The following is a 26402-nucleotide window of genomic DNA, read 5'->3' as shown; positions in this document are numbered from 1 at the left end:
TGTGTGTGATGTGAGAGAAAGAATTTGAGAAGGAACAAGTAGTAACATACACACGCACGCACCTCTACTGTATGTCTAGGATTTGTGTCTTATCAAATTTGACTGGCATCTTTTATCCCTGTGTATTACAAATAGTAAACAAAGTGCCTCAGCCTTCCAATATTTATAGTGACTATCAACATCCGAATAACTGATCAATTCCATTATACAAAATGGAAAATGTGGCGTCTAATTTAATGATACATCAGTTGGTAAGATTTTGGAATGTGCAAATTATTTTTTATTGTTTAGACTGGACCTACATATGGAAGAAGGATGATGAAGGGATATCTTGCCATGAAAGGAATGCATGCTGCAGAGACACGAATTGGATCAGCACTCAGAACTATGCATCAGCCTTACCATGAAGCAAGACGTCAGGTCTTACTATCCCATCTTTAATATTTTACATACACATGTGCAAATTATGTGTAACTATTAGCCGATGCATGTTCATTTCTTTAACTTTATTGCTGTGTGTTTAGCTGCAGGTACTTGGCTTGCATGAGATTGAAATCGTACAGCTATTTATAATAAACAGATATATCAGAACAGGCTGCCCTAAATATGTTATTTTTTGACAGAGACACAAAAAGACATTCAAACATGTTTGGAAACTCTGCAGCTGACGTAGTGTATATGGAGTAATGTTTTTTTTTTTTTTTTTTGTGAAATAGTTACATCCTTTTCCTGTCTCTCTCTAGGGTGCCCGCAATCTCAACCCCATACCATACCAGGCTGATTACATGGGTCACAAGATTCATATGGACCAAAATGAAAAACTGGCTATGTTTGGGGTGACCCATGTTTTAGCCATCGATGGTTTCAGCAAAAAGATTGTTGCTCATTCCACAATGCCTATAAAAAACAACCTTGCTATCTATGAAGATGTTTTCAGGTAATGACGAATGCATTATAGTGGAAACTAAAGGGATAACATACACATGAATACTATTCATACAAAAATATGTAACTTTATTTGATACCCTGTGCAACTGTGCAATAACTATTTGATATTCTGAAATTGTATTTATTTATTTTCCTGTCCACTTTATATATCTGGATGTACAGTATATTCTTCATGCACCTTTTCCTCCTGTGTGCACCTTCTGTTGCTTATAAGAGCCAATGTCACAAGTAAATACCTCCATTGTGAGATAAATAAAGTTCTATCTTATCTTAATAACTGTTTAACATTTGCATTTTTATGAAGTATATTATGCTAAGAATAACTGACAACAGTTAATTTTGAAAAGTTTTTACACAAAATACAAGAAACTTTTTTTCATCCAATAGGCCTGCAGTACTTGATTATGGTATGTGGGACCAGGTGAGAGTGGATCATGGCAAGGAGTTTTATTTGACGCTCTTCATGCAGGAGCTTTTGTCATCTCACCGCCACAATCAGGAGCGAATGCCTTATCTTCAGACTTCATCCACACAGGTTTAGTTCAATAGTTTTTTAGGTTGCTACCATACACTTGAGTGTGATTTTATTATTAGATTTTCATCAGCAGCAAACTATCTTTTTGCATACGTGACAAATTGAGACTTACTTTTCCCAATTTTAGGGTAATTAATCATTAAATTATCTATGGTCGAAAGAAGTTTCTTTTGTAAATCTTGTTACAGCTTAATAATACACAACTGCAGTGGCAACAGCGTTGGACTTAATTCAACCTTTATATTGTAGTTATCTGAGAAGCACTGTGATTTTTATGTTACAGTCCATTTGGGAAAATGGTCCTTAAAGTGAATTCCTGATAAAATCATTGGCTCAGCGGTCAATGACTATAATGTGTGCTGAGTTGTTAAATCTATTGATTCACTGGTAATTCTTCATTACCATTGCTTTCTGACTGATTTACCCACAAGAACAAATTGACTGATTACACATCTTTGTTGCAAATTCAGAATCACATAGTTGAACGAATATGGCCAGAAGTCAACAATCGTGTCAACTATCCACTGAAGACAGCTCTTCTGCAGTTGGTGGATCAAGAGGAAATAGACATGAATGACAGTCTTGTGCGATATTGTGTGTCCAACCTGACTGGCCGCTTGTGTGAGATTGGTCTTACAAGGCTGGTGGAGTCATGGAATGCTCATCGCATTCCAGGTGAAATAAGACAGTGTTCTGAAGATTTATAATAATGACAACAGCATTCATAAACTTCAAGACCAACTGTATGTTCTTTATTTTTCAGATAAAGGTATACCAAATAACTTGGCTAGCTGTGGGTGTCCCAGAAAAATCCCACAGGAGCTGTTGCCTCGTTCGGGTGAAGCAGCAGACCTTTACAATCTGCAGTTTGGAACCTCACTGACGAGACATTCAACTTTTGGAGTTGATCCATTTTCAACTGAACAGGAGAAGATTACAGTTGAGCACCAGTTTGCTGAACAATATTCTGATATCTCCAACTTAATGTCTCGAGCAGTCAACAATGATTTTGCTCCCTACAAACAGGCATTGCTCTGTCTTATAACAACAACTCAGCGCAATGTGTGAAAAGCCAGTAGCTCTATTTAACTTAGAGACTGTAAATTTGTAATAAGAACAATAAACATTTATATGACATTAAACAGTGAAGCGTGTAATTCAATTGTCATCATTACTAAAACTCTGACCCACATGTTTTAATCTTTGCAAAAAAACTGTAATAAACGTGTTTTACAACCTATTGGTGGGTGTTAAAGTGCAAATAGTTACTCCTCTTGAAAAAGGGAACTCAGAACAGAAAATGCCTCTGACAGACCATTCACTTCCAATATGTTGTTGCCTGCAGTGTTCACTCTACATTTTGCACAGTGCACCGAGGTTTCCTGCCACTGTTCCACACATGTTTTGCAGCCAATAATGCTCTGGCAACACTGTGTGAAGACTGGTTCCTCAATGAACTCTGAAAGACAAAGGCAAGGCAAGTTTATTTATATCGCACTTTTGAGTAACAAGACGATTCAAAGTGCTGTACATAAACAGAAAAAAATAGAATAACTAGTCATTTGGTGTATGTGTGTCCATAAGACATTATGCAAGGCTCACACTGAATACGGTGCAGACACGTTTGCGGCAACACAAGGAGCCCAAATATTTAAAAGTCAATGTATCAAACTATCAGTTGCATGTGGTTGCGGGTCCGGCTACTGAGGCTGTATGGCGCTGAAAGTAAATTACGCAAGACAGGGGTTTGACAAGACACCGTAGCGTTCCGTGGATCGAGCTCCTAAACTTCACAAGCCAAACAGGAAACTTTGGCCACCAGACACAATAAAGTTTTTCTCCACCAACTTAGGTAGCTTGATTAATTTGAACAAAACCTCAAGACAGAAACACAAGGAAAGACAGGCTTTTGGAGTATGAAATAGGATGTTTGTGCATACGGATAACGAGTTTTGTCCTAAAGAAAATGGAAACCTAAAAGAATGGAAACCATGGCTGTATTTAATCATTTATGAGGAATAGCCAACACATAAAGGAAAGGACCACATAAACTTCTGTTCTCACAAGAGCCTTTTCAGCAACCAGCGTTCCAGGTGAGTGGGGGTTTGTGGAAAGCCGGATTTGGATCAGGACCGCAACTTGCACCATAGTCAGTCTAAGCCTTGGGTTAAAATGTTATTGATGTACTGGAGGACAATGCTTTCTTTTTTAGATGGCCATAACTAGAACATATAGTAATTCATAAGTATTTGGAAAATTCTAACTCTGGAACACACTGCACAAAAAGCATCCAAATACATTTATTGTGTACTTACTCATACAAATAACACAGCAGAACCCTTGTTTGATGGTATGTAGCTGGGAAGGAGTCAGGATTACTTTTTGAGTGGCAGCTAGATTGGTGAGTTCTCTGATTGATGCAGTGACATCAGGTAGATTCTGTGATGCCAGTAGAAGCTCTTCTATCTTCTCAGTGACCTCTCCAATACCTGCAGCTTCTTCATCTTTTCGGCTGCTACTAGAAGGAAACATGTTTATATGAACAACCATGGTCTCTCACCCGCCCTCTAACACACACACACACACACACACACACACACACACACACACACACACACACACACACACACACACACACACACACACACACACACACACACACACACACAGGTTGTGCTTCAGCAGCTTTTATGGTGGTAGCAAAATCAAAGTTTCTCCTAAACATTATAGAAGCCACTAAGATACAAAATCATTAAAGGCCAAAGAGTCGGTAAGCTTCATTAGTCTGAATAACAAAAGTTAGAAGATATACAAGTTAAAAACAAAAAAATGCTTTGCATTTAGATATTTGGACAGATAAGAAAAATTAATACTCAAGATTACCTCATTCTCCTCCTTTTGTTGCCCTGCAACACCTGGAAGCTCTGTTCTTGTACTGCAAGGATCTTTCGTGCATTTTGTTTCCAGTACTGTGATCCTTAACAGTGGGGGTGAAAACCAGGAAAAAAACATTAAAACTTGAGTATTGATTAAGTAGTCATTACTAATCAAGTCCACTCAAATTTTAAATCACAAAAGACGTAGTAAACAGTTTATCTAATATATTATAGGCATTTGTTCATTTTATTTATTTATTCATATTATAGTTTCATGTTATGGAAAAAAAATCAATGAATCAGCTGATCAATGTAACTTTGCGGTTATAAATTAAATTAAGTCAATTAAGTCTTACTTAAAACCTTAGACAGGAAACGTTATTGACCAAGCTGTATGATTTGATTGAATTTGACTTGTGCCTTGAGATGACATGTATCATGAATCTCATGAAAATCAACAAGAGGGATCATATTTCTCCTGTTTTAGCTTCCCTTCATTGGCTTCCTGTTAAATCAAGAATAGAATTTAAAATTCTTCTTCTAACGTATAAAGCCCTTAATAATCAAGCTCCATCGTATATCAGAGGTCTGATTACCCCGTATGTTCCTAACAGAGCACTTCGCTCTCAGACTGCAGGTCTGCTGGTGGTTCCTAGAGTCTCTAAAAGTAGAATGGGAGGCAGATCCTTTAGCTATCAGGCTCCTCTCCTGTGGAACCAACTCCCAGTTTTGGTCCGTGAGGCAGACACCCCGTCTACTTTTAAGACTAGGCTTAAAACTTTCCTTTGTGACAAAGCTTATAATCAGAGTGGCTCATGTTACCCTGAGCTACCTCTATAGTTATGCTGCTATAGGCTAAGGCTGCTGGAGGACATCAGGGCCTATTTCTCTCTCAACTGAGTTCTACTGTTCTCCAATTTGCATTGCTTGTCATCATTCAGCTTTTAAGAGCTTCATGCATGCTCAGTATGAGGGATTGCTGCAAAACCATCAACAATGCACACGACTGTCCACTGTGGCTCTTCCTGAATATCAAACACATGGAAAGGCTGTGGCTCTTCTTCAGTTGGAGTGAATGCTGCTTGTCAAGACTTGATGCAACCTGCTGCGTTTCCTTAGAGAGTAAACTTTCAGACTAATCTGTAAAATCTGACCTAATCTGGATAATTTGATTGAATTTGACTTTGGAAAGTACCTTGAGATGACATGACATGAATTGGCGCTATATAAATAAAATTTTATTGAAAATAAAATTAATGTTCCCACCTGTTGTTCCTTCAGACTCCAGGATTGCGTTGCCCTGTGCATCAGTCAATACGATGGGGTCATGACTTCCTATCGCATCTTGCACTTTTCCGATGATCCCCTGAAGGGTAGCCTCACATTCCAAAAACCGGACCACCACCATTCTGCTCGGACTCAACCTCCCACCAACCACCTCAGCAAGAAAAATTGATCTGGAAGAATAAAATATGAAATATTAAAATATGAAATGTTATTATGACACAAGTAACATTTGTAATCCTAGTTAACAGTGATGGTCTTATGTATTGCAACAATAACTATAAAATGCATTCGGTTTTTATAGTATCTTAGGGTTGATTGTTGTGACAAGGTAATCATCTCTTCCTTGGATTAGGCACAAATAATACACAAAGTTTGATATAAACACTTTGATAACATTTTGCATAAGCTTGATGACAGAAAATGGAAATACATAACCTCGGCCACTGTTTGGGCCGAGGTTAGGAAATTTAAATGTGTGTTATAAATGAAATATACAGTAATAACTATTGCACCATAAGTAAAAAGTATACAAACAAGGGTAACTGGAGCTGATCATATCATCCAGAGTGAAGCACCTGTTTTGCAAATAATATTTTTTTATTCCATTTACTGTAATTGTTACATCTAAAATTATATATTGCATCTTTATCATCTAAGAAGTTACCTTTGAAAAGTTTTTGAGGCAGTGGCTCTGGGTGGCGGTGGTGGGGCTAAGGCAGCACGCTCCAAAGCTGGACCAGGAGTAGTTGCAGAGGTTCGCATGAATGTGAAGCGCTGAGTGGATGGTGAAGCACATGAGGTGTCCTCCTCACCGTGAACCTCATAGTGACCTCTTGGACTAAGGTCCAATGTGCTGAATGCACCAGAAGCTCCAGGAAAAACTGCCACATTAGCATCGTCAGTCATGTAAAGACTATGAGCTGTGACCTGTGAAGAAACCCATAAGTGCAATATGTGAAGTGTTTTTTTTATTTAATATTTTTTTAGTAACTACTTAGAGGACAGCTTCATAAATGTTAAATATATAGAGAGTATTTAATGCTAAGGGATAATCCACGATGAGATGGATTTCTGACTGTTCAGTAAAGTAAATGCAAACACCTCCACTAAGTTTAATGGGGTTAACATTAGGCAAGCCTCACCAAATAATTTGTAGGATTTCTGAGCATGTAGCATGTTTGCTGTTTACGGCTTTTCACGGCTGAAACATAGGTAACACCCAAGCCGAACAAGAATCCATCCACAAGTTAGCTAACGTTTGCGATAGCTCGTAGCTAGCAACATCTGAAAATATTTTTTACCTGAAAAATCCGGCTTAGTTTTTCTGCAGTCATGTCTTCTTCTCTGAGAGAGACTCTTTTATTGTTTCTGAAAACAACATATGGCTCCATGTCCTTGCTTAAGCTCAATTACGCAGCAGCAAGTATTTATTTTCCCCCGGGCAGCTATAACTTCACTGGCGCTTTTGCCACAAAAAAGTAACCACATCCGGTCTCGGAATATGAACAAACGACCACAAACGACCCTTTTTTCGTTCCCGTTCAAAAGCATTTTTGTTTTTTGTTTCCCGAAATGGAAAATTAAATTCAAATAATTTTTCAAATTTTATTTTCCCCTTTTTGACAATGAAAAAGAGAAACGCTTTGTATTTCGATTTTCTTTTTTGTATTTTAAAACAAAAATCAAACGGCCATTTGTTTTTGTTTTTTCAATTCCTGTTTCTGAAACGAAAATCCAATGACCAAAAGATACACGGACCCTTTTCCAAGCACTAAGGAATTGTTTAGTAATGTCAAACTCAGCAGGCAGACGTTCAGTGTCCGACCTCTTACGGGAAGCTGCTAATAGACTGGAAGAATTAGAACGCTGTACATTTGGGGTCAGTGTATCTTTTGGTCATTGGATTTTCGTTTCAGAAGCAGGAATTGAAAAAACAAAAACAAATGGCCATTTGATTTTTGTTTTAAAATACAAAAAAGAAAATCGAAATACAAAGCGTTTGTCTTTTTCATTGTCCATAAGCGAAAAGTGAAATTTGAAAAATTATTTGAAATTAATTTTCCATTTCGGGTAAGAAAAAACAAAAATGGTTTAAAACGTAAACGAAAAAGAGGCTCGTTTGTTCATATTCCGAGACCGGAAGTGGTCACTTCTGCGTTGCAAAAGCACCACATTTTTCAGAATAAAATGTCTTAAGAACCTTACGCAGATTTGATTTTAGACACGACAAAACAAGGCTTGTCATCCATACAAATCTCAGCGCAGATATCCCAGGTGAGAGGGGGAGTAAGACGATATTTTCTAAGAAAAGTGAGGCGATTTTCCAATGAACATGGCTGAGTTTACTGCGGTCAAGCCAGCCGCCACTGTGGACATGGCAGTCATGCCAGCCCTCCCTTGATTTTGAAGGTCATGGGAACACCATGCATTACCGTAGCAATGCCTGAGACTACTTTCCAAAATAAAAGCAATGTGTTTGACGTGTATCAACCTATTCTATTCTTTGTTTTGTTACACATGTGGACTTCAGTTAGTTGAAATAATTTCTCACAGCTTTATGTAATACTTCTTTATTATTCAAGCCTGCTGGTGAATATGGAAATATATATTTTGGTCATAGTCACTGTTTAGCCTGAATAATTACTAAAAAAAAATAGCCAACAGCCTTAAACAGGCTTGCTGTTGCAATGACTCAGATAAGTGAGAATTTGCACAGGGATATTAAAACAATTGGTTTTTCTAAGTGACTACTTTCACTTACAGATGACAGATTAGGATCTTGACATGTTACTCATCAAAATCCATATACATGATGTGGAATTTCTAAATTAAACCCTCCAAAATCTCTACATTAAGTTAATTTCACATAGGTTTCTGGCAATGTTGCTACTAAACGGTACATTTTCAGGGGATACTGTCACTACAGCCTGACAGTAGAACACCTCCAGATGTTGCGCAACAAATTTCATCCACATCTGATGTGGAATTTCAAAGTGAAAGCCCTTCAAAATCTCGCTATATATTCACTTTGACCTAAGTTACTGATAATGTTGCTACTAACCCTTACGTTTTAAGTGAAAATTTTTGATTCAGAGTGACAGTAGAACATCTCCAGATGCTGCTCAACAAAGCTCATTAAGATTTGATATGATGTTCCAAAATAACTATATACACTATATTGCAAAAGTATTCGCTCCGCCATCCAAATTATTAGAATCAGGTGTTCCAATCACTTCCATGGTCACAGGTGTATAAAAACTACGCATGCAGACTGTTTTCACAAACATTTGTGAAAGAATGGGTTGCTCTCAGGAGCTCAGTGAATTCCAGCATGAAGCTGTGATAGGATGCCAGCTGGCAAAAAATCCAGTTGTCAACTTTCCACGCTCCTAAATATTCTTGAGTCAACTGCTGTATCATGAGAAAATGGAAATGTTTGGGAACGACAGCAACTCAGCCACGAAGTGTTAGTCCACGTAAACTGTCAGAGCGGGTTCAGTGGATACTGAAGTGCATACAGCGTAGATTCCAAACTTCATGTGGCCTTAAGATTAGCTCAAGAACAGTGCAGAGAGCTTCATGGAATGGGTTTCCATGGCTGATCTGCTGCGTCCAAGCCATACATCACTAAGTGCAATGCAAGGCATTGGAGACACGTTCTTCTGAGTGACAAATCACGCTTCTTCATCTGCAAATCTGATGGACGAGTCTAGGTTTGGCGGTTGCCAGGAGAATGGTGATTGTCTGACTTCATTGTGCCAAGTGTAAAGTTTGGCAGAGGGGGGATTATGGTGTGGGTTTGTTTTTCAGGAGCTGGGCTTGGCCCCTTAGTTCCAGTGAACGGAGCTCTGAGTGTTTCCACAGACTAGACATCTTGGACAATTCCATTTTCTCAACTTTGTGGGAACAGTTTGGAGCTGGCCCCTGCCTCCTCCAACATGACTGAGCACCAGAGCACAAAGCAAGGTCCATAAGGACATGGATGGAAGAGTTTGATGTGGATGAACTTCACTGGCCTATACAGAGCCTGACCTCAACCCGATAGAACACCTTTGAGATTAAATATAGTGGAGACTGAGAGCCGTGTCTTGTTGTACACCATCAGTATGTGACCTCACAAATGCATTTCTGGAAGAATGGTCAAAAATTCCCATAAACACACTCCTAAACCTTGTGGACAGCCTTCCCAGAAGAGTCAAAGGCAGGTGAGTGAATACTTATACAATACAATATAGTGTATATTAGGTTTCTCAATGTATTGGAAACTAAATAGTTTTTGTCATACACAGATAAAAATAATCATTAATATGAACTAAAAAAAATTACTAGTCAGTCTAAGAAGAAAGTACACAGAACATTTTTGTTGTGATCTTTCTATAATTTGGACAAAAGAGACTCTTAGTGGAACTTTGTCTTATTTGTTATTGGCTGAATGAATGTATCGCATAAAGCCTTGTTTTTCCGGGAAAGAAGGATGTCCAAGAATCAGCGAAAGTAAGTAGGCCTATGACTCTAAGATACAACAGTTAGATTCTGTCTCTTATTTTCAATATGAGAAGCCATATCACAAAGGATGACCAAAGTTTTATGAATATCGGGCTTGTTGAACTACAACATAAGAGCATCGTCCAGCTTTTTTGGACACACACACACATAATTTTGATAAACTTTACGGTTGTTTTATGTTTTTAATCCACTTTCACATTTTTAAAAGTAACAAATCTGTTATCAAAAGAAAAGTATTAATTGAACCTGAATGTTAAGGTGTGTTTTACATTGATCACATTCTTGTTCAACAATAGCTGCATGCTACCCTTTCAGAATATTAACAGTGACAACATCAGATGTGGATGCAATTTGTTGAGCAACATCTGGAGGTGTTCTACTGTCATGTTGAAGTGACAGTATACACTAAAAACCATTCAATATTGACAGCAACTTAGGTCAAACTGACTTAACATGGAGATTTTGGAGGGCTTTTATTTTGAAATTTCACATCATGTAGATGGATTTCGATGAGTAACATCTTGAGATCTTAATCTGTCATCTGTAAGTGAAAGTAGTTACTTGGGCAAACCAATTGTTTTAATATCCCTGTGCAAATTTTCAGTTATCTGAGTCATTGCAACAGCAAGCCTGTTTAAGCTTGTATGCTATTGTTTTAGTAGTTATTTAGGCTAAACAGTGACTATGACCAGAACATATATTTCCATATTCATCAGCAGACCTCAATAATAAGGAATATTACATAAAACTGAAATAAATTATGTAAACTAACTGTAGTCGACATGTGTAAAAAATAATAATAATAAAATACCCTGATGCACGTCAAACATATTGCTTTTATTTTGGAAAGTAGTCTCAGGCAGTAGGAACCACATCCGGTTTCCGGAGTATGAACAAACGAGCCGTTTTTCCGTTTCTGTTTAAAAGCTTTTTTGTTTTTTGTTACCCAAAATAGAAAATTAAATTCAAATAATTTTTCAAATTTTACTTTTCCCCTTTTGACAGTGAAAAAGATAAACGCTTGGTATTTCGATTTTCTTTTTTGTATTTTACAACAAAAATCAAATGGCCATTTGTTTTTGTTTTTTCAATTCCTGTTTCTAAAACGAAAATCCAATGACCAAAAGATACACGGACCATTTGGGATCTGAAATGTTTTTCGGTGGTTTCAGATTCGCCTTTCCAGATCAATAACTCATCGGCGGATGATTTATTCTACAAAACAGACACCTCTCCGCAACCACCGCAAGGGTCCGTGTACGGTCAGTGTATCTTTTGGTCATTGGATTTTCGTTTCAGAAGCAGGAATTGAAAAAACAAAAACAAATGGCCATTTGATTTTTGTTTTAAAATACAAAAAAGAAAATCGAAATACAAAGCGTTTGTCTTTTTCATTGTCCATAAGCGAAAATTGAAATTTGAAAAATTATTTGGAATTCATTTTCCATTTCGGGTAAGAAAAAACAAAAATGGTTTAAAACGTAAACGAAAAAGAGGCTCGTTTGTTCATATTCCGAGACCGGAAGTGGTCACTTCTGCATTGCAAAAGCACCACATTTTTCAGAATAAAATGTCTTAAGAACCTTACGCAGATTTGATTTTAGACACGACAAAACAAGGCTTGTCATCCATACAAATCTCAGCGCAAATATCCCAGGTGAGAGGGGGAGTAAGATATTTTCTAAGAAAAGTGAGGCGATTTTCCAATGAACATGGTTGAGTTTACTGCGGTCAAGCCAGCCGCCACTGTGGACACGGCAGTCATGCCAGCCCTCCCTTCATTTTGAAGGTCATGCGAACACCATGCATTACGGTAGCAATGCCTGAGACTACTTTCCAAAATAAAAGCAATGTGTTTGACGTGTATCAACCTATTCTATTCTTTGTTTTGTTACACATGTGGACTTCAGTTAGTTGAAATAATTTCTCACAGCTTTATGTAATACTTCTTTATTATTCAAGCCTGCTGGTGAATATGGAAATATATATTTTGGTCATAGTCACTGTTTAGCCTGAATAATTACTAAAAAAAAATAGCCAACAGCCTTAAACAGGCTTGCTGTTGCAATGACTCAGATAAGTGAAAATTTGCACAGGGATATTAAAACAATTGGTTTTTCTAAGTGACTACTTTCACTTACAGATAACAGATTAGGATCTTGACATGTTACTCATCAAAATCCATATACATGATGTGGAATTTCTAAATTAAACCCTCCAAAATCTCTACATTAAGTCAATTTCACATAAGTTTCTGGCAATGTTGTTACTAAACGGTACATTTTCAGGGGATACTGTCACTTCAGCCTGACAGTAGAACACCTCCAGATGTTGCGCAACAAATTTCATCCACATCTGATGTGGAATTTCAAAGTGAAAGCCCTTCAAAATCTCGCTATATATTCACTAAACCTTGTGGACAGCCTTCCCAGAAGAGTCAAAGGCAGGTGAGTGAATACTTATACAATACAATATAGTGTATATTAGGTTTCTCAATGTATTGGAAACTAAATATTTTTTGTCATACACAGATAAAAATAATCATTAATATGAATTAAAAAAAATTACTAGCCAGTCTAAGAAGAAAGCACACAGAACATTTTTGTTGTGATCTTTCTATAATTTGGACAAAAGAGAATCTCAGTGGAACTTTGTCTTATTGTGGCGGACCACTAGGGGGCTCCACTCTCACTCAGTGGAGAAGTTGTAGTGATGAGAAATATGTTTGTTCGTTGGTGTATATATATACGGTTTCTGTACAGTTGCTCTCAGTTGGAGTCGAGTAAAGAGCTGTTCAAACCTACATCCTTTGTGTCGTCATTTTCACTCCTCCACATTGGTGACCCCGACGTGATCCCACGAAGAGCAAACTGTGCTTCGACGTGGAAGAACCATGATTGCGGATCATGTAGCCAGAAATCCGGAATCTTAACGGCCACAGCAAAAGAAGCCGGTGGAGGTCCACCAGAGACAGCGATCGGCTGTCTGGAGCTGGGCAGGCCATCAGATGTGGACATGTTGGCTCACAGGGGTTTGACGGAGGCCCTAATGCCGGGATGCGAGAGGGAATGTAACGTGTCAAAAACCCGGCGGCGCCACGAAACAGGAACCAGAGGCCGGGGACAGCCAGTAGAAACATCGCAGATCAGAGGAGGACCACCTTCCTGCATCTGTCTTTCCTCCAGCTGGAGGCCCGTGGACCCAGTCTGTAGCGCAAGGATGTCTGCATCACTGCGCTGGTCTGCAGCCATAGCAGAAAAATCGATACCGACATAAACTGGGCAGATCAGCGCACGAGACAGACAGTCAGCCACTAAGTTGGACTTGCCAGCAACATGCTGAATGTCAGTCGTGAATTCAGAAATGGCGGCAAGGTGGCGTTGCTGTCGTGCGGACCAGGGGTCGGATGTTTTGGACATGGCAAAGATGAGGGGCTTGTGGTCCACAAAGGCAGTAAATGAGCGGCCCTCCAGAAAATATCTAAAATGGCGTGTAGCCAGGTAGAGAGCGAGCAACTCTCTATCAAAAACGCTGTATTTCCGTTCATCGGACGACACAAAGTACCACTATGTGGTTTCAGCGCTGGATCCACCATCCACCAGGCGCGCGATGAGCCTGCTTCGCAACCCTCCCGCGGACGGAAAGTACAGCGCGCTCAAACACCTGCTTCTCCGCCGTTACTCCCTGTCCGACGCAGAACGCGCCGAGAAGCTGCTTTCTCTCTCGGGGTTAGGAGATGGCTCAGCTTTGGAGCTCATGGAAAGTATGCTGTCCTTGCTGGGTGACGACGAAGGCGGTTTTCTTTTCATCCACCTGTTCCTGCGACAACTCCCGGCTCCGGTGCGGATCGCTCTGGCTAACTCGTCCCTGCTGCGGGAGAAGGATTACCGCTCGCTGGCTGAGGAAGCTGATCGCATCCTCCTGGCTTCCAGGACCTTCACCATCCAGTCGCTGGCCAAGGAAACTACAGCTTCTTCTTCTGAGCCTTTGCCGGCTTCAGCGGTCGATCAGCCATCGGTGATGGCAGCGATCGCCACCAGGAAACGCCAGAGACCGGTTTTTTGTTTCTACCATCAGCGCTTCGGCGTCAGGGCGCGGCGCTGCCTCCCGCCCTGCAGCTTCAAGCCGCCGGGAAACGACCAAGCCGACGCCTGCTAGCAGCCGCAGCCGTTGGCGATAAGGAGAGGCTGCTCTTTATTGAGGATTCGCGATCGGGGAGGCATTTTCTGGTGGATTCAGGTTCTCAGAAGAGCCTCGTTCCCCCGGCGGGCTCCGACAGGCTTGCTGAAGGCTGCGGTCCCCAGCTGACCGCCGCTAACGGTTCTCCCATCAGAACATTCGGAGAAAGGTTGGTGACTGTCTGTTTCAATGGACGTGACTTCCAGTGGAACTTTGTAGTAGCAGCGAGCTCTGTCCCCACCATAGGAGCTGATTTCCTCTGTGCTCACGGCCTGCTTGTGGACGTTGCAAACCGGCGTTTAATTGACGCTGTGTCTTTTTCCTCACTGCCTTGTATAACGCGAGGAGCTGGGCCGTTAGTACACACTAATTTTTTAGCTTCAGGGGACGCGTTCCAGCGTTTATTGTCAGATTTTCCCTCTCTGACTCTCCCCAATTTTTCAAACACAGACACAAAGCACGGGATAGAGCATTATATCCCCACAACTGGCGCTCCAGTGTTTGCGCGCGCGCGCCGCCTTGACGCGGCAAAGCTGGCGGTTGCGCGGGAGGAGTTTGCCAACATGGAGCGTTTAGGGATCGTGAGGCGCTCCAACAGCCCCTGGGCGTCACCGTTGCACATGGTGCCCAAGTCGGACGGCCAGTGGCGGCCTTGTGGGGATTTCCGTCGTCTAAATAACGTGACAGAGAATGACCGTTATCCTATCCCCCACATCCAGGATTTCTCTGCCCATCTCTCTGGGGCATCCATTTTTTCTAAAGTGGATTTGGTGCGGGGTTATCACCAGGTTCCTGTGAGAGCTGAGGACATCCCTAAAACCGCGGTGATCACTCCGTTTGGCCTGTTTGAGTTTTTACGCATGCCATTCGGCCTTAAAGGTGCAGCTCAAACATTTCAGCGGTTGATGGATTCCGTTCTGCGTGGGTTGTCCTTCGTTTTTGTATATTTGGACGACATCCTTGTGGCCAGCAGCTCGGCCGAACAGCACATGTCCCACCTACGTCAGGTTTTTCAACGTTTGGCGGCACATGGCCTGATTGTCAACCCCGCAAAATGCCACTTTGGGTTGCCGGTCATGGATTTTTTGGGCCACCGCATTTCTGCCAGTGGTGCGGTCCCATTGCCACAGAAAGTTCAGGCGGTGGCCGATTTTCCCCGCCCCCAGACGGTTAAAGCCCTGCAGGAGTTCTTGGGGATGGTTAATTTTTACAACCGCTTTATCCCCAAAGCAGCACAACTTCTGCAGCCGCTTTACGGTGCGCTCAAACAGAAAAAAGCCACCGACAGCATCGACTGGGTCCCTGAACGCCTCCAGGCGTTTGGTGGCGCCAAGTCTGCTTTGGCCGACGCTGCTCTTCTGGCCCACCCTTCCCAGTCAGCTCAGATCGCTCTGACAACTGATGCATCTGACGTGGCTGTGGGGGCGGTTTTGGAGCAGCGTGTCTCTGGTGTTTGGCAGCCGCTTGCCTTTTTCAGCCGTACTTTGCGGGACAATGAACGGAAATACAGCGTTTTTGATAGAGAGTTGCTCGCTCTCTACCTGGCTACACGCCATTTTAGATATTTTCTGGAGGGCCGCTCATTTACTGCCTTTGTGGACCACAAGCCATCCGGTCATACCTCAGTCATTGTTTTGCATGCCCGTTACCTTGAGGGTTGTGCGGGCTGGATGTGGAATGTTCAATGTCGTACAGCCTGCAAAACTCTTTCCAAGCATCACTGGTGTACTGGGGTCCGTTATCGCTAACTATCAGCTCAGGAATGCCAAACCTGGCGAACGTAGCCTTCATTGACCTCACTACCTGTTCTGTAGTTGTGGTAGGTAAGTGTAGTATCTCTAGATACCGTGAGTAATAGTCTGATATCACTAAGTATTGTTTTCCTTTGTATTCACAAATGTCTGTGGCTATCTTTTGCCAAGGTCTCTCAGGCAGGGGTGTTGACAGTAAATGTTCCCTGCGCTGAGTGCGTCTGTTTGTCTAACAAAAGTGGCATGTGTCAATTTTTCTTTTAATGTCCCCTGACATCTTTGGCCACCACACAGTCTCTTGTGCACGTTCTCTACACTTAGACAGGCTCTGATGTCCCTCGTGTATGCGGTCTATCACCTCCTTTCTCAAGGCCTGAGGAATTACAATGCGACAGCCTAGCGTGATCAGGCCCTCACACTCAGACAGTGAGTCTTTCATCTCATAGAAGTCTCTAACACTGTGTGAAGTGCTACTCACTCGTTTCGGCCATCCATCCCTGATCAGCTTTCTCACACGCTGGAGCTGTGGGTCTTCCTGCGTGGCTGTCCTGATCCTGTCCAGCTTGCTTTGCGAGACAGGCCAGCTGTGGGTCACTGCATTCACGTGGCACGCAATGACCGCTTCTGTGGTGCTGTGTCTCTCCTTCAGCGGGCTGCGTGACAGTGCGTCGGCTATGACCAACGTTTTGCCCGGTGCATACTCTGCCTTTGCATTAAAGCGCATAAGCCGCATTAAGAGTCTCTGACACCTAACAGGCACCGTGTCTAAGTCTTTGCTGTTTATCAGCGGCACCAGTGGCTTGTGATCTGTTATGAGTCTGAATTTGTCCATGCCTACCAAGTACTTCTGGAACCTTTCACAGGCCCATACTCCCGCCAAACACTCCTTTTCTATTTGCGTGTACCTGGTTTCCGCGTCTGATAGTCTCCTGGAGCAGTACGCTACCGGTTTCCAGCTCTCTCCGTACAGCTGGAGCAGGACTCCTCCCATCCCGTAGCTACTCGCATCCGCTGACACTGTGGTCGGTCTCTGTGGGTCGTAGTGGGCCAGTACAGGCGATGTGACGAGGGCTTCTTTCAAGCGCTGAAACGCTCGCTGCTGTGGCTGATCCCATGTCCAGGCCATCTTCCCCTTTAGGAGATCGTACAGTGGACCTGCTACGGTTGCCATGTCTGGAATGTATTTGCTCATGTAATTAATCATGCCTAATGCACTTCTCAGTTCATGTACATTGGTGGGCGCATCTAACTCCCTGATGGCGCTCACCTTCTCTGGGTCTGCTTGAACCCCGTTGGCGTCCACGATGTGGCCCAGGAAGCGTAACTGTGGTTGTGCGTAGACACACTTTTCTTCATTCAGCTTAAGGCCTACTTGCTTCATCCTTTCAAGTGTGCTTTGCAAGTGTCTGTCATGTGTGGCCTTGTCTTTTCCATGCACAATCACGTCATCCATGTACCCGGCGACTCCTTCCAGGCCCTCGAGTAGCTCATGCATCTTGCGCTGGAATATCTCCGGGGCTATGTTTATCCCAAACGGAAGGCGGGTAAAGCAGTACCTCCCGAAAGGTGTGATGAATGTGGTTAGGATTCTGCTTTCTTCATGCAGCGGTATCTGCCAAAAGCCTGAGGCAGCGTCGAGGGATGTGAACACGGTGGAGCCCGCCAGCTTGGCCAGCGTCTCATCTGTGGTAGGTAGCTGGTAAGTTTCTCTCTTCAGATTTTCATTCAGCTTCTGGAGCCCTACGCAGATTCGGACGGCACCTGACGGCTTCAGGACTGGCACCATTGGTGCGCACCATTCTGTGGGTTGTGTCACTTTGACGATCACGCCGTGTTCCTCCATGCGCTGTAGCTCAGCTTGGACTGTGGGTAGGAGTGGCAGTGGGACTCTCCTGGCTGTGTGTACAGCGTGTGGCACAGCGTCATCACGAAGGTGAATCTTCACCGGCTCCGTCTTCATCGTGCCCTGGTGGACGGCTGCTGCCTTCACCTGCTGTACTCGCTTTACCAGCCCCATCTCTACTGCTGTGTCCCTGCCCAGTAAGTTATTAACTGTAGGCCCTCTAGCTACATAAATATTGAAAATATGTTTTCTCTGTTTGTGTAATGTGCTAGCTGTAAATTGTCCCATAATGTCCAATGTTCCTCCTGGACTCTCTAATGGGCCATGGTGTGGCTCCAGCTTTCTTTCTGGTTTAAGTGCATTGAATGTTTCCATGTTCATTACAGTGACGTCAGCATCTGTATCTATTCTAAATCGCACTGGTGTGTACCCTATATGGATCTGCTCTGTCCATTGCTCTGCACTGCTTTGTTTTTGTTTACTCACTGCACCTAAGTAGAAACTTTCATCCTCTTCGTTCCCTTGGTTTACTTCCCTCACAGTCTTTGTGAAGCATTTTCTTTCCCAATGCCCCTTCTTCCCGCACTTTCTGCATTCAGAATCCGATGCTGGGCATTTGGCTGCATTTTTGTGTTTTTCTTTACCGCACCGACTGCACTTGCTCTCCCCTTGGTAGCCGTGCTGCTGTCCTTCTCTCCTCTTTCCCTGCGGTTTCCCTCCTTTCTTCACGAACCTCCTTTGTTTCACTGCTTGCACCGCCAGTGGAGCCTGCTGCTCTTGCTGCATTATCTGTTGTGCCACCTCTTCAGCTTGCCTCACCATAAGCACTGCCTTTTCGAGGGTTAAATCCGAAGTTAACTGCAATTTTCTGGACAAGTCTTTATCCCGTATTCCCACGATCAATCTGTCTCTTATGTGTTCGTTTTTCTTATCGCCAAACTCGCAGTTCTCACTCAGTTCGTGCAGGGCTCGGATAAACGTCTCCGCCATTTCCCCTGGTTTCTGTTGCCTTTGGTAAAAGCATGCCCTTTCGTGTATTGTGTTTCGTTTTGGTATAAAATACTCGTCAAACTTGTCCAACACCGTTTCATAATCATTTTCATCCTCTTCACCCGTAAAGGTAAACGTCTTGAAAATATTTTCGGCTTCATCGCCCATTGCATATATTAGCGTGCTAACCTGGACGTCTGTATCCTCCAGGCTTAGCTTGGAAGCCGACCTGAATCGCGTGAACCTCTGTCTCCACGACGTCCACTCTCCCGGTTTCTCAAAGTTGAAATTATCCGGAGGCTTGAACTTTGCCATTGCTTGTGTTCTCTCCTAGAGCACTTCTGACACCATGTCAAATAAACTGTTGGCCGACACAGCTTACTGAACTCGACTTGTCGTCAGGTTTTATTCACACACATAACCATGAACTTACATGTTACAACTCTCGTCTATCTGACGCGTGAACTCTCGCGTTACTTCCTGTATATAGTATAATGACTACGTAATGCACCAATTACATTACTGATACCTTCACAGTTTCTCTGTTAGCTTCAACAATATATACTGTTCACTAAAAACAAGACACATATAGACAGTAATCCTATGTGAAGGTGGGTTTTGCTTGATGAGAAAAATCTTCAAATAAACTTTGCTTCCATATTTTTGTATACAGCATTTGATCAGCCTTTGTGTTTCATGTTCCACCAATAAAACACACAATAATGTAATAAAGCTCACGTATCTACAATAAACTATCATGTTGCAACCTAAAAAGGTCCTCTTTTTATTCAAAAGAAATCTCTCCGCTTCATTATTTTTCTTCAGACTTGTATTATGTTACGTGTACATCTAGGCTTTTATTTTGAAATATTTTCCTGCACTTCCGGGCCAGCCGTGAAAGCGTCTTCGTCTTTCAATCTTAAAAAGAAAATGGAAAAAAAGCATTGGCGAAATCGAAAAACGGGCCGTTTTTTTGACCAAGGTACTTTTTATCAGTTTGATTAAACGGTATAATTCAACATAGAAAAAACACAAAAACGGCCGTTTTCTCGTTTTGTGGTTTCTGCACATAAAACCAAAATCCATTAAATGGCTTGATTTTGTTTTTTTTTTGTTTTCGCCCCCAAAACGGAAATACCATTCAATTTTCGGTTTCAGAAGTGGGCGTGGCTTTCAAGCCCGCCGGTCCGGTGCCCTTCAAAATAAAGGCATGGCATGGAGAAACTTTCGTTGTATTTTCTGCCCTCATCGAAACTTCTGTGTTTTAAATTAAAGCAGTACTAATACATATATAAATATATACATATATTTAGATGTAATATATATTTATAATTTTTATAGCTACAGGGTTTACTCGGAGGTTGAGAGGTTCCGACTAGAGATAGTCGGACTCACCTCGACGCACCGCTCTGGCTCCGGAACCAGTCTCCTTGAGAGGGGCTGGACATTCTTCCACTCTGGAGTTGCCCATGGTGAGAGGCGCCGAGCTGGGGTTGGCATACTTGTTGCCCCCCATCTCGGTGCCTGCACGTTGGGGTTTTCCCCGGTGAACGAGAGGGTGGCCTCCCTCCGCATTCATGTGGGGGGACGGGTTCTGACTGTTGTTTGCGCTTATGCGCCAAACAGCAGGTCAGATTACCCACCCTTTTTGGAGTCCTTGGAAGGGGTACTGGAGAGTGCCCCTCCTGGGGACTCCCTCGTTTTGCTGGGGGACTTCAACGCTCACGTGGGCAATGACAGTGGGACCTGGAGGGGCGTGGTTGGGAGGAATGGCCCACCTGATCTGAACTCGAGTGGTGTTTTGTTGTTGGACTTCTGTGCTCGTCATGGATTGTCCATCACAAACACCATGTTCAAGCATAAGGGTGTCCATATGTGCTCTTGGCACCAGGACACCCTAGGTCGCAGTTCAATGATCGACTTTGTTGTCGTTTCATCTGACCTGCGGCCGCATGTCTTGGACACTCGGGTGAAGAGAGGGGCGGAGCTCTCCACCGACCACTACCTGGTGGTGAGTTGGCTCCGATGGCGGGGGAGGAAGCCGGTCCGACCGGGCAGGCCCAAACGCACTGTGAGGGTTTGCTGGGAACGTCTGGCGGAGTCCCCTGTGAGGCGGAGCTTTAACTCCCACCTCCGGGAGAACTTTAAACACGTCCCGAGGGAGGCGGGGGACATTGAGTCTGAATGGACCATGTTCCACGCCTCTATTGCTGAGGCGGCTAGTCGGAGCTGTGGCCGCAAGGTTGTCGGTGCATGTCGTGGCGGCAACCCTCGAACCCGCTGGTGGACACCAGCGGTGAGGGAAGCCGTCAAGCTGAAGAAGGAGTCCTACCGGGCTTTTTTGGCCTGTGGGACTCCGGAAGCAGCTGATGTGTACCGGCAGTCGAAGCGGCAGGCGGCTCGGCTGGTCGCCGAGGCAAAAACTCGGGCGTGGGAAGAGTTCGGAGAGGCCATGGAGAAAGACTTCCGTACGGCTTCGAAGCGATTCTGGTCCACCATCCGGCGTCTCAGGAGGGGGAAGCAGTGCAGCACCAACACTGTTTACAGTGGGGGTGGTGTGCTGCTGACCTCGACTCGGGACGTCGTGCGTCGGTGGGCGGAATACTTCGAAGACCTCCTTAATCCCACCAACACGTCTTCCATTGAGGAAGCAGAGCCTGGGGACTCTGGGTCGGGTTCTCCCATCTCTGGTGCTGAGGTTGCCGAGGTTGTTAAAAAGCTCCTCGGTGGCAAGGCTCCGGGGGTGGATGAGATTCGCCCTGAGTACCTTAGGGCTCTGGATGTTGTGGGGCTGTGTTGGTTAACGCGGCTCTGCAACATTGCGTGGACATCGGGGGCAGTTCCCCTGGATTGGCAGACTGGGGTGGTGGTCCCCCTATTTAAAAAGGGGGACCGGAGGGTGTGTTCCAACTACAGAGGAATCACACTCTTAAGCCTCCCTGGTAAGGTCTATTCAGGGGTTCTGGAAAGGAGGGTCCGTCGGATAGTCGAATCTCGGATTCAGGAAGAGCAGTGTGGTTTTCGTCCTGGCCGTGGAACACTGGACCAGCTCTATACCCTCAGCAGGATTCTGGAGGGGGCAACCCAACCAGTCTACATGTGTTTTGTGGATCTGGAGAAGGCATTCGACCGTGTCCCCCGGGGGATCCTGTGGGGGGTACTCCGGGAGTATGGAGTACCGGACCCTTTAATAAGGGCTGTCAGGTCTCTGTACGACCGGTGTCAGAGTCTGGTCCGCATTGCCGGCAGTAAGTCGGACTCGTTTCCGGTGAGAGTTGGACTCCGCCAAGGCTGCCCTTTGTCACCGATTCTGTTCATAACTTTTATGGACAGAATTTCTAGGCGCAGCCAAGGTGTTGAGGGGATCCGCTTTGGTGGCCTTAGGATTGCGTCTCTGCTATTCGCGGATGACGTGGTCCTATTGGCTTCATCAGGGCGTGATCTACAGCTCTCACTGGAGCGGTTCGCAGCCGAGTGCGAAGCGGCCGGGATGAAAATCAGTGCCTCCAAATCCGAGACCATGGTCTTGAACCGGAAAAGGGTAGAGTGCCTTCTCCGGGTTGGGGAGAATGTCCTGCCCCTAGTGGAGGAGTTCAAGTATCTTGGGGTCTTGTTCACGAATGAGGGGAAGATGGAGCGGGAGATCGACAGGCGGATTGGTGCAGCATCTGCTGTGAAGCGGGCGCTGTACCGATCCGTTGTGGTGAAGAGAGAGCTGAGCCAAAAGGCGAAGCTCTCGATTTACCGGTCGATCTACGTTCCTACCCTCATCTATGGTCACGAGCTTTGGGTCGTGACCGAAAGAACGAGATCCCGGATACAAGCGGCTGAAATGAGTTTTCTCCGTAGTGTGTCTGGGCTCTCCCTTAGAGATAGGGTGAGGAGCTCAGTCATCCGGGGAGGACTCAGAGTAGAGCCGCTGCTCCTCCACGTCGAGAGGAGCCAGTTGAGGTGGCTCGGGCATCTGGTCAGGATGCCTCCTGGACGCCTCCCTGGTGAGGTGTTCCGGGCACGTCCCACCGGGAGGAGGCCCAGGGGAAGACCCAGGACACGCTGGAGGGACTATGTCTCCCGGCTGGCCTGGGAACGCCTTGGGATTCCTCCTAAGGAGCTGGCCCAAGTGGCTGGGGAGAGGGACGTCTGGGCCTCCCTACTGAAGCTGCTGCCCCCGCGACCCGACCCCGGATAAGCGGAAGACAACGGACGGACGGACGGACGGACGAAGGGTTTACTCGGAATAAAGTCATCTATTGAGTGTCAGAGAGATTTAACTGCGGCAGGACAGACACTCAGGACAGGTATTTTAAACGACCAGCAGATGTCGCTGTTCATTAATGTGACAGTTAATCACCATATCCAGCGTATTTTAAAGGAGAAGTCCGGTCAAAATCAGAATTCAAACTGCTGAAAGTACTTTAATTATAAAACTACTACATACTGTGCAAAAAATTATAAGTTTTTGTAATTATGAATAATTTTCATTTAATCATGTTTATGTGGAGGAATCCATCTTGGTCAAGAATAGTACTGTCACCTCCCATTTTTTGACGTCACTCGGCGGACCCGCAGTTGAGCAAGTTTCAACGCTCTGTTTGTCACGGCGCACTATTTTCCAACATGGTGACGACTGGTGCTCTGTACGAAGCAGAGAGTGATGAAGTACTAAGTGACAGTGATGGGAGCTCCGTGGAGCTATCATCATCTGATAACAATATGGATTTTTTTAGAAGAGTTTCTTGACAGAAACCGGACTTTTGACGGAATCCAGCGTACCTATTTCCAGTGCAAGCTCAGTCGGGTCCTACAGTACATATGTATACACGCGCGTGTGTGTCTGTGTGTGTGTGTGTGCGCACGCTCCGCCGCAGCACGGCTTTGCCCGCGCTGCAGCGGAGCACACACACACACACAGCGGAGGAGAGATCGCTGAAGTGACTTAAGTTATATATTTGCCCTCTAGTAGGGCAGGTGGTCATTATTGTATAAATATTAAAATATAAGAGCGTTCCAGCACATGCTGGGGCGGAGGGATACCACATCACATGTGGTATCCCTCCGCCCCTCTGCTCGGTAACCATCCCCGCAAATTCTAAATAAAAAATTCTAAAATAAAAAATAACTTACCGAAAATCCTCGCTCTCATGTCATGTTCAAAACATTCTTCTTCAAAATGGTCGCTGCATATGACGTGTTTTCTCTCTGGCCAGAAGTTAGATGGCAAATCCGCTCTGTTCAAGTTGGCAATCCAGCGCCGAGCCCGGTGGCTCTTGAAATAAGCAATGTTTTTTCCACTTTTACCAGTTGTGTTGGAACATCCGATGGCCATGCACGTGGGCATTGTTGCTTCAGCAAAAGCTCTTGGGAATGTCAGTGGTGAAGTCCTCTGGAAATCCGAAAAAATTGTTGATGATCGCAGCTGTGTAGAACGGCTCCTATTGACTTTGCATGGAAAGCGGAGAGAAATGCTGTCGCCGCTTCCGCTTTTCCACGCCCCAGGATGTGATGTCAAACGCCCCTTACTGCCCAAATATGGGCAGTAATGTCAGCCCCCATACACAGTGATTCAGACGACAATTTATGTTTTTATTTTCTTATTGATTAAAGATAAGTTCATTAAATAACCACAAACGTATTAGTTTTAGTTATAGCTAATGATACCCTGATTTTTCCTTGTTGACCGGACTTCCCCTTTAACACCTCATAGTCAATAAATGGAACATTTATGAAACGGTGTGTTGTGTGTGGAACTTTATTTTTGTAGGGGAGAATTTTTTTAGATATATATCTGGGAAAACAGAGTGAACAGAAAATGGAAAACAAAAACGGATCCAAATTCTGCCGGGGATAAGTCGTTTGGCTGTGCTATCCTAGTGCAGCAGGTCTTGGTGATATCACAGCAAAATGAGAAAAAGTCTGGACTATTTCTGCCCTGTGATGGACTGCCGACCTGTCCAGTTTATACCCCGCCTCTCGCCCATTGACAGCTGGAGATCGGCACCGATCCGAACCCAGCAGGGATAAGCGTGTTAGAAAATGGATGATGGATGGTCTGGGCTATTTCTTTTTCCTTGCCATCAAGATCTTTGCCAACTGGTGCCAGAAAATGCTATTATTGGGCTTTCCTCGTCTGGAAACAAATGTTCACTACACCTTACAGATTGAACGCACTCAGCTGACAATACAGCGATCTGATTGGCTGAGCAGCAAAAATCGAATCACGTGACCTCTCGGACGGGAGCGCAACCGTTTAGATTTTTTATCAGCAATAACTTATTAATGTGCAAGTGAAAACGTGGGATTATTGGTGTTTTGAGATCACTGCTATGTGTAGCAACTTATCCAAGTGCAAGAAAGTTGCCGTCGGACAATTCATACGAAACTTTTTAAGGAGACGTCCCACAGATTCTGGCCCACGGACTCGTTCTGAGGAAACTACGGTTGTAGCTCAGTGTCTGCCTTGCGGTGGTTGCGGAGAGGTGTCTGTTTTGTAGAATAAATCATCCGCCGATGAGTTATTGATCTGGAAAGCCGAATCTGAAACCACCGAAAAGTTGAGTTTGACATTACTAAACAATTCTTTAGTGCTTGGAAAAGCCATGTAGATTGACCGATGCAATAAAATGCTAACCAACCAATGGGAAGAAGTTGAGCCCTTAAGACACAGCCCTCCTCATTTGCATAATGAGGCAGAAATGCATACAGAAATGTAAAAGGGACTGGCAGAAATGTAAAAAGGAGAGACAGAAATGTAAAAAGGACAGACAGAAATGTAAAAACGACAAACAGAAATGTAAAAAGGACAGACAGAAATGTAAAAACGACAAACAGAAATGTAAAAAGGACAGACAGAAATGTAAAAACGACAAACAGAAATGTAAAAAGGACAAACAGAAATAAATAGCATCGGAGAAATAAATAGGGCAAAAAAATACAAAGAAAGAATAAAACAGACAAAAATATTATAACATTCACATAAATAAATACTTAAAAAAATAAGTAATTAATAAATAAAGTGGCTAATTAAAGGAGATATATACATTTTGTCTCACTGTATAATTTATTTTCTACCTACATTTATTTGTTTATTATATTTTTGGTGGCACATAATTGTATGCATATTTATTTATTGAGCATTTATTTATTTCTGTATTTATTTTTAATTATGGAAGACTTGGTCCTCCATATAAAGGTGGACAGACATAAAAATGTTTTTTTTTTCCTTTCTTAATGATCAATGCTGTGAAGGTCAGGAGGTACAATAAAGTAGCTTAACCCTACTGTTATTAATGTTAAAACTGGGTCTTCATTTTTATTAATATAGGAAAAATAGTCACAATTTCAACCTGATCACGTTTTTAATATCATCATCAATGGGGTTTTTTTAAGATAAAGATAAAGTAGGAAATAGGCTGTCAATCTTAAAATGCCTACCAGATGGCAATAGATGGGTGAGCAAAGCCTGCCTTCTGAGCCTCTGCTGCATCAAT

General features: G+C 43.6%; 2 protein-coding genes and 1 long non-coding RNA gene across 4 annotated transcripts; 1 reads left to right on the top strand and 2 right to left on the bottom strand.

Annotated features, from left to right (window-relative positions):
* Positions 1-70: 70 nt before the first annotated feature.
* Positions 71-2551, top strand: LOC118556977. The gene is made up of 5 exons (XM_036125759.1): positions 71-420; positions 744-937; positions 1336-1483; positions 1954-2158; positions 2247-2551. Exons 1-5 carry the CDS (start codon positions 316-318, stop codon positions 2549-2551), a joined length of 957 nt encoding a protein of 318 aa, XP_035981652.1. The 5' UTR covers positions 71-315.
* Positions 2209-6982, bottom strand: LOC118556813. 2 transcript variants are annotated; one of them, XM_036125188.1, is made up of 6 exons: positions 6948-6982; positions 6311-6573; positions 5626-5816; positions 4367-4460; positions 3799-4001; positions 2209-2942 (listed from the first exon to the last, which is right to left on the bottom strand). In XM_036125188.1, the coding sequence occupies exons 1-6, from the start codon at positions 6978-6980 to the stop codon at positions 2749-2751; spliced, it is 978 nt and encodes a 325-aa protein (XP_035981081.1). In that variant the 5' UTR covers positions 6981-6982; the 3' UTR covers positions 2209-2748. The 2 variants fall into 2 exon arrangements, with proteins under 2 accessions (XP_035981081.1, XP_035981082.1); XM_036125189.1 differs by having other exon boundaries at positions 3799-3998.
* A 2462-nt stretch (positions 6983-9444) lies between these two features.
* LOC118556814 lies at positions 9445-12783 on the bottom strand. The gene is made up of 2 exons (XR_004927388.1): positions 12565-12783; positions 9445-9816 (listed from the first exon to the last, which is right to left on the bottom strand). It is a non-coding gene; the product is annotated as an uncharacterized LOC118556814 (long non-coding RNA).
* Between the last annotated feature and the right edge of the window lie 13619 nt (positions 12784-26402).

Source organism: Fundulus heteroclitus, chromosome 21, assembly GCF_011125445.2.
Source record: "Fundulus heteroclitus isolate FHET01 chromosome 21, MU-UCD_Fhet_4.1, whole genome shotgun sequence".
Lineage (NCBI taxonomy): Eukaryota > Metazoa > Chordata > Actinopteri > Cyprinodontiformes > Fundulidae > Fundulus > Fundulus heteroclitus.
This window is presented reverse-complemented; position numbering and strand designations above follow the sequence as displayed.

What these genes read in the sequence shown, in the direction of transcription:
- LOC118556977 (XM_036125759.1), top strand. Translation starts at nt 316, where the DNA reads ATGATGAAGGGATATCTTGCCATGAAAGGAATGCATGCTGCAGAGACA. An exon ending in TTCAGACTTCATCCACACAG is followed by an intron (nt 1,484 to 1,953) that starts GTTTAGTTCAAT and finishes TTGCAAATTCAG; the next exon opens with AATCACATAGTTGAACGAAT. An exon ending in GAATGCTCATCGCATTCCAG is followed by an intron (nt 2,159 to 2,246) that starts GTGAAATAAGAC and finishes TTTATTTTTCAG; the next exon opens with ATAAAGGTATACCAAATAAC.
- LOC118556813 (XM_036125188.1), bottom strand. Translation starts at nt 6,980, where the DNA reads ATGACTGCAGAAAAACTAAGCCGGATTTTTCAG. An exon ending in AACTAAGCCGGATTTTTCAG is followed by an intron (nt 6,574 to 6,947) that starts GTAAAAAATATT and finishes GTTTCTTCACAG; the next exon opens with GTCACAGCTCATAGTCTTTA. An exon ending in CTGCTGTGTTATTTGTATGA is followed by an intron (nt 2,943 to 3,798) that starts GTAAGTACACAA and finishes TTTGTCTTTCAG; the next exon opens with AGTTCATTGAGGAACCAGTC.